Source organism: Crocuta crocuta, unplaced genomic scaffold (genome assembly GCF_008692635.1).
Source record: "Crocuta crocuta isolate KB4526 unplaced genomic scaffold, BGI_CrCroc_1.0 scaffold978, whole genome shotgun sequence".
NCBI classification, from domain to species: Eukaryota; Metazoa; Chordata; class Mammalia; order Carnivora; family Hyaenidae; genus Crocuta; species Crocuta crocuta.
The window spans coordinates 131,766-139,566 of NW_027530876.1; the positions used below are offsets into that span (position 1 = coordinate 131,766).

General features: G+C 58.4%; 1 protein-coding gene across 1 annotated transcript in view; it reads right to left on the bottom strand.

The window, feature by feature from the left end:
* Positions 1-3,777, bottom strand: part of LOC144236018 (three prime repair exonuclease 2) — a 29,349-nt gene extending 25,572 nt beyond the window's left edge. The window contains exons 1-2 of the mRNA XM_077769619.1: positions 3,765-3,777; positions 2,776-2,891 (exon numbers count right to left, since the gene is read on the bottom strand). Of these exons, the coding sequence (XP_077625745.1) occupies positions 2,776-2,786 (11 nt within the window). The 5' untranslated portion in view covers positions 2,787-2,891; positions 3,765-3,777. The remainder of the gene's footprint in view (positions 1-2,775; positions 2,892-3,764) is intronic.
* Between the last annotated feature and the right edge of the window lie 4,024 nt (positions 3,778-7,801).

Genomic DNA, 7,801 nt, shown 5'->3' on the forward strand with positions numbered 1-7,801 from the left:
CATGTGAAATGCTAGGAGGCTGGGCCCTGGGCCCAGCTGGGCCCTGGTTGCTGGGCGACGCTCCCACTCATAAGGCGCCAAGGAGCAGAGAGCACTCAGCAATCCATCAGGCTGGACCACAGCAAACCACTTCAACACACTAAAGAACAAATCCACAAAGGCCTAAGCAACCTCACTCGGAAAGGGCTTTCATTAAAGTTGATTTTCGTGAGGCAGCAGGGAGCAGGACAGAAACGAACGGCACTCAAGGCCTTGAAAAGTAGAGCTCTCGAGGAGCCAAGGAAACCCAGGCGCCCCGAATTCAGCAACGCGGGGGGCCCGGTGGCCCTGTTCCGCCCCGCGCTGAGGGCCAGCTTGGCACATGGGCCGGCCAGAGCCAGCACGTCGAGCCCCAGGGCCGACGCTGGCTACAGCTCCCAGGTTCCGCCCGGAGTGGGGCGAACAAAGCGGCCGTAGGCAAGAGCTGAACCGGGGAAGCCATGTGCAAAGAAAGCCAACGTGAAGTGTGGGAGAAACTGAAATCTATTTGATCCTCTTTTCGCGCCCTTGAAAGGCCTAGGGTGCTTTTGCCAGGTTGCAATCTTAAGAAGCAATTGTACGTTCCCGGGCTACTCCTTCAGAGAATTCAGCTTCTTGTATTTATCAAAGTACTAAAAGCACTTCAGGAATGTACCCATACACTCCCAACACATCCCTCTCTGGGCAGCAGCGTGACCCCGCCCCCAGCATCAGACTGGGCCAGGCAGATCTGGGCTCCATCCACGAGAGCCTCTCCAAGACATGGCTACGGCCTCCCTCCTTCTGGGAGAATACTCGAGACCCTCTCCTCCTGGATTCCTGGACCACACGCTGGTCCTTCCACGGCTGGCAGTGACTGTCACGTGAGCCATCTGTCATTCCAAGCCAGCCTCCTGCCATCCTAGGGCTGTTACAACAGCCTCCATATTGGTCTCCCTGCCTCCAGCCTCTCCCCTCCAAATTCACCCACCACAGAACCCCCGAGTCACCTTGCTGAAAATGCCAACTTCAGTATGTGGCTCCATGCTTGCCCTGCCTGGAACGTAAGATACAAAGGCCCTCACGTGCCTTGCAAGGCTCTGCATGAGCCTCCCCAAGCTGCCATTCCGAGCACCGCTACCCAGCTATCCCTCCCACACGTCAGCTCCTCACCCCTGCTGAAATGAGCACCCACCACTACCTATCGCCTCCCAGCTCAAATGCCACCTCCTCCGTGCCAACATCCATAACATTCAGAACACAGAGATGTGCCCAAGACTGGGGTGCATGCCTGAGCCCTTTGCAGCATGAGAGCCCCAGTTCCTTGAGGACATCCATCCGAGCCAGAGGCGCCAGGAAGGACACAGGGGGGTGACGGACCATGCTGCAGCCTGCGGCTGACACAGCAGTCCTGCCTGCTACCTGCCCTCCAGCAGCTCCCAGTGCTTTGCGGAGCCTGCAGGGCAGCAGGCCAAGACAGAATTCCCGGGCTGAGCGCTCTGACAGTGGTAGGTTACAAAGGCGGTGGGTGTCCAGGGGAAAGACAGATATGTTTTGCCCTGGAAGCTGGAGAGTTTTGTTTGTTTGTTTTCTTTACGTTAGAGAGAGAGCGTGTGAGGAGGGGAGAGAGGCAGATGGAGAGGGAAGGGGGAGAGGGAGACCCTTAGGCAGGCTCCATGCTCAGTGTGGAGCCAGACGTGGGGCTCGATCCCACAACCCTGGGATCATGAACAGGGCTGAAATCAAGAGTTGGATGCTCAAGTGACTAGCCACCCAGGCGCCCCTGGAAGCTACTTTAAAAGGAGTGGGACGTGTGAGCTGGGTCTCTGAAGGCCATGTAAGGGAATGTGTAACATGCAGAGAGACCGAAGGGTATTTCCAGGAGGGAGAGAAAAGGTTATGAAAGTGCTTTGTGGCCTGGAGGACAGGACAGGCTTCTGGAAATGCAGAGGCTCAAACATGAAAATGCCTCATCCCCCTCCCAGCCATTCATAGGACACCCAACCCAGGGCCAGGCCTGCTGACATCCTGTGTCCTGGCAGGTGCACCAGGTGGGTGCTCCAGTACCAGGCACCTGGCCAGGCATCTTCCTTAGCCCACACCTGGCCTCCTGAGGGACTCCCGGACCAACCATGGCCGCTCCACAGAGGGCCGTGGGGTCATGGGCAACAGCACAGGAGCCTGTGCTCCATGACGCTTGGCCAAGCTTTCTGCACTGCAGCCTTAAGACAGATGCTCAGCTCAGGGGCTGTTGCTCCTAAGGAAGAGACATTCCTTAAGACTTTCTGGATCTTTCCCCTTGCCATCTGGGCAGGCTTTGCTTCCCCTGCACAGTGCCAGGCACACACACCAGGGCACACTTTGACCTGAAGGACTGGGAAACAGGGTCTCGGCCCTGGTTGTACCTCCTCAGTGGAGAGACGTAAGGCAGTTCACAACTCCAGTCTGAGAATGAAAGGACTGAGGCCTTGCCAACTCTGAAACTAGTAGAGCGAGAACACTCACAAGCACCACGCAGCACTTTAGCAGGGCAGCAAATGGCCCAGCTAGAGCCCTGGCGTGGGGGTGGGGGCAGCACTTCCAAAGGCAAATTGGAGCACGACTTTCGCGGCTGGCACTTCCTTCCCAAACAGCTGTTCTCAAGATGTTCAGGGCTAGGGCGTGGAGTCCTCTGGGAGCACCACTGCTTGTAAAGATACACCCCCCAGTCCTTCCCCACGTGTGCTGAGTGGCACCGGGTATACCCCAGGGACTGGCAGGAAGAAACGAAGACATTACCGAATACACATCCACTCCAGGATTTCCAAGCGGTACTTCGAGGGACTGCACAGCAGTTCCTGAATGGTTTTGGGTTCTGTGATATAAAGACCCTCCAGCACCGGGCAACTGAGGTCCTAAGAAAGGAAAGGGAAAACCAGGAAGCTTTAGAAGGTATGGCCGAAGGCCTGAGATGCACTTCGGCGCTCATGCTCTCCACGCACCTTCCCTCACACCAGGCAGGTGAGCACACGCGCTCCCCACCCCCTCCGCCGCGGGCGCCCGGCCAGCAGCGGCCGTCCCTCCCACTGTCCTTCCGTCTTGCCCAGAGTTCAATCCCCCTCTTTCTCAGCCCACTTGCCACCCCGCGTCCTCAAGTACGCCCCCTCCGCGCTGGTACAGCAGTGTAACCTAGTAGCAACTTGGGGCTTTGACGAGATTCCAAGATTCTGATCCGTGGTCCCGGCCAGGGGACCCAAGGGAAAGTCGAGTGATAGGGCCTGTAGCGCCGGTCTGCTGGGGAGGGGACGGGGACCGGCGAGGTGTGGGACGGAGCAGAAGCAGGGCATGCGGGACCCCGGTCGGCGGTCGGACCTGGCGGGGCGGGGCTCCTTACTACAGCCGCCACCGGCACCTGACGCCCACTCGACAGGGTGGCACGGCCCGCGCCCGTCCGTCTCCCCCTTGAGGCCAGGGCCCGTGCCCTCCCCGCGTCTGCATCTGCTTCGTGCGCCCAGCCAGGTCCCGCAGAATTCCTGCAGCACAAGTTAAGGAGCAGCACTCGCGTGGCGCCAGCCCGAACTACCAGGCACGGACCACAAAGAAGGCAGGCATGAAGGCCCAAGATGCGGAGACAGGTGCCCCACAGCCACCCCTGCAGCGGGACACAGGCCGAAGCCCGGAGCTAACACCGGGGTGGTGCGCGTCGCGCCACCGACTTCCGCTGTAGGCCCTGCCCTCCCCGCCGCCCGGCCGCCGCTGTCCCAGGTGGTTCCCCAGGTCCACGGCACCTTTAGCTTCCCGAACNCCAGGAGAGGGCGCTCCTGCCTTGGTCGGCTTCTCTGGAGGATGCAGAGGCGCCTTGCGCGTGGGACGTTAAGTGAGGCTTGAGCGTCCAGCTCCCTGCGCTGGGCTCTATCTCTTGTTTCCCACGCTCACGGCTGTAGCTAGAGGAAAGTTTCTTGTGTTCCAATCCGGCCCCACTACTCACTAGCTGGATCACTTTGGGCAGCTTACCCAATCTCTCTGTGCCTTCTTGCCCTCACCTAATGGTGAATATCGAGAGCAGTTACCTCTTTGGGTTGCTATGAGGATGGAATGAGGGACTAATTCCTCTGACAATGCCTGGCACATACAAAGCACTATGTAAACGTTCACTATTGTGCTGGGGCCCTGCTACTTCCCCCTCCTCCTCCCCAGCTCTTTCATCTTCCCGGAAGGTTCCGTGGCTCCTTCCCGCCCTGTCCACTTATAAATTTCTTTGCATCTCTCACAGCCCTCCAACTCAATAAGTCTGGAATGAAATTTCACAACCCATCTGCCCCCAGACCTCCAACGCCCCCATCCGGGGCCCTGCTGATCGGAGGAGGCAGGAAGGAGCTGAAGGGTGGTTGGTGCCCGGGGGCATCGGAGATGGTAGCAGGCAGTTGCCATCAGCTACATCCTCTCCAGAGCCTGTCCGTCCTCTGTGCCCTGTCTGGCCATCTCCTGCAGAGAGGGATCAAGAGGCAAGTCTAGAGACAGGGAGACCCAGGGACCTGACTGGACGCAACTGCAGTTATCTGAGTGACAGCCAAGGGCTCTCAGCTGTGTCCCATGAGGAGGGGGTACGCAGGAGTCTAGGTTAACAGAAAAAGACCCCAGCCTGACTTTGTACTTTGTGGGGGCAGGGCCTGATTGCCTACTGAATGCTTTGGAATCCCAAGCTATTCTGAAGGCACAAGTGCCTTGGAACTGAGCTGAAGGGACACACAAAGCACCTTAAGGCCCCTTCCCCTGTCCAACATGGCTGCTACCTCCGGCCTTTCTGGCAGCAGAAGGCTGTAGGGGCTTTGGGTTGTTCTCAAAAAAATTTTTTTTTCTCTTTTTGTTTTTGTTTTTCTTTCTTTCTTTTTTAAAAATTTCATTTCAATCACAGCCCCAGCTCAGACATTCAAATTCTTGTGGGTTTTTCTGTGGATCTTTCCTAGGACTGGGGAATTTGGCGGGAGAAACCACAGCAGTGTGGTGGCCTCCCCCACCCTCCCCATATCCTCTGCTCCTAAGGATCAGGAAGAAACCAGCCCCTGTGTATTCTGGAAGAAAAGTCCCCTTCTCCACCCAGCCTGATGGAGCCAGTAGTCTAAGCAGCCCTTCCCCAAACTCAGCAGCTCTATCCATGGCATGGGGTGGGACGTGGAGGGATTGGCAGGGCCTCGAAGGGAGAAAACCACCTTGCGAGGTCAAGGGGTCCATCCCCCTCATGGAGGACGTGCTGGCTAGCCCTCAGCTCATGGAGCTGGCTGCTGAAGATGCAGCAGCACGCCGCAGCCTTCCTGTGCACACCACCCCTAAAGAATGGTGCCTCCCAAGCACCCTCCACTGGAAAGGAGGCTGGGCTGGGAACAGAGGCTGCTGGGCCCCTCAGGGAGGGGGGGAAAGAAGGGGCCAACTGGTAGAAGCGTCTGGAAACTTGGACTCAAGCTCAACACAAGGAAGCACCTCTCCCAGAAGTGTCTAAACACTGGCTGTCTGCCTGGAAAGGGAGAGCACTCCCCGTCTTGGGAGGTGTGCAAGTCCAGGGAGGTGGGTAGGGATGTGAAAGCGTGGCTAACTAGCGTAAGGAAGGACAGGACAGCCCTCTGAAGGGCATTCCTCCCCAAATCCCCTGTGTTCTATGAAGGAGGCTTGGGCGGATAAGGGGCCAAAAATGCGGCTGAAGGACCCATCCTCCTAGGAGGGGGTCGGGTGGGGGTAGGGGATCGGTGAAGGGTGTGGGTCCCCCGGCAGGCCTAGGCACTTGGTGCAACAAGAGCCAGCCTCCTGATGGTGGGGGAAACTTGGCCATGGGTCCCAGCAGGGCCTCAGCCATGTGTCAGTACTTGGAAAACAGGTTGGAAAATGAGGCCAGTTGACAGGCACTGGCCCCACTGTGCCAGGGATGGGCTGGCAGGCAGTGGAGGCCAAGGCAGCTAGCCACATGAGGGACCTCGCCTTGCGCAGTGGGCACAGAAATGTAAGCCAAGCAGATGCCTTCACCCAATGGCCTCCCTGCCCGGGGGCAGCAGCTGTTGGCGGGAGCTATGCAGGGCAGGAGGGCAAGAGGAAGGTCCCTGAGAGCATCTTCGCTGCAATGTTCAAGCCATCTTTAGCAACAGACCCCTGGGTTCAGGGGAAGTATTAACCAGCCCCCCTCCCCCAGGCCCCCAGCAGACACCGCCAATCGCAGGAAGCTGGAATTCAAAGGTTTGCCTCTCCGTCAAGGAAGAGAAAGCAGACTGGCTTCTGCTGCATCTGACAGGGGCTGAAGGCCTTGTTCCCCAGAAACTCCTACCCCTGAAAGAGGGGCGCCTTTGAGGGACAGAGGCCCCCTCCAACTCCCTCTCTCCTCACTCCCCTCCCCTTCTCCAGTAGGGAGAGGAGACGGAAAGACTCCTCACCACATCCCCTGGTGAGCACCAAATGCAGGCTCTTGAAGAAACGGCAAGTGGTGAGTGTGTGTGACATTTCAGAGGAAGAATTCAGTTCTTCTCCACTCGGCGGGAGAAGTAAGTGGCAGTTCCTGACACTGGATTTGGGGGAGAAATGAGACAGGGTAATGAGGTCAGGCTGAGGATGGTCTGAGGTCCAGACTTTCCACCAGCAAAGGCTGCCTCCTCTGCCCCTCCCTCTCCCCCTCCTTCCTCCCTACCTTCATTCTTTTGGCCCTGGCGGAGCTACTGTGCTGGGCTGTGGGTCACCATCCACCCTGGTGCCCAGCCTTGAAGCCAGCCCACAGCATGTGCGCCAGCCAGGAGCCCGCTCAAAACAAGCCGTCTTCACACAGATGGGAGGAGGGGCTGGAAAAGCGGGAAGGGCTTTTGCAAATGAGACCAGGAAAAGCCACAAAGACTGCAGAGACCCCAAACTGCCACACGGGCGACAAGGCCTAAAGCGTTGCTGGAACAAGGGTGATGTTGACTTCCCTTCAGGTGGCTGTTATTCACCCACCTAAGGGCCCCGGGGACGGCCCGGCCAGGCACGCACACTACTGGAGTCTAGCAAGTCCAGAGGACTCCAGAGCCGCCACCGCGGGCCTGACAGATGTGAGCCTGCCACAAGCGTAGGCTTGGGGGAGTCTAGTGGTCTCCCATCCAAGTACGGGACGGATGAGCAGTCAACCTACGAGCTGACTGATGGTGACCCATTCTAGAAGGCTGTCTGTCATTCTAGACCTCTGTGTGGACACGAGGAGGCTGGCACATGAGGATGGAGAGGCTGTCCTGGGAACTCGGCGTCCTCTTCCTATCAGTTCTGGTCCCTGTGCCAGAGCGGGGACCGTGGTGACGGAAGGCGGGAGCAGCTGGCTCCCTGCCCATGGGAACCCTAAGGAAACCTAGGCCTGCCTTGGGCCTCCTGATTCAGAGCCCCAGCCTCACCTCCTGCTGCTGAAGGGCCCTCCGAACCGAGGCAGCACGTCCGAGGCCACAACCTTCTGCAAGGGCACATTTCACACGCCTAGGATCCGGATCGGATCTCAACTTCTAGGGCCTGTGAGGGTCTGTGAGGTCCATCCCCTCTGCAGGTATTTCTGGGGGTGTAGACAGAGCCAGGCTGCATATTTGGGGGTGGACCCATGACTTATGAGTCTGTTCCTCGCCCCCATAGATCCAGGGGTGAGAATAAACAAAGTCGAGTGGGGGAGGCCATGGTCAGTCTTCACTTGCCTTCTTGAGCCAGGCTCCAGAAATGGGGTGGGGAGGGGGGCAGCCTGGGCTCCTGGAGGCCTTTGGGATCCCAGTTCCAGCCCTCATGCTCCCCATCTGCAGCGGCCCAGGCTGCGATGCACTGCTGCCTCCGCCGCCAGATG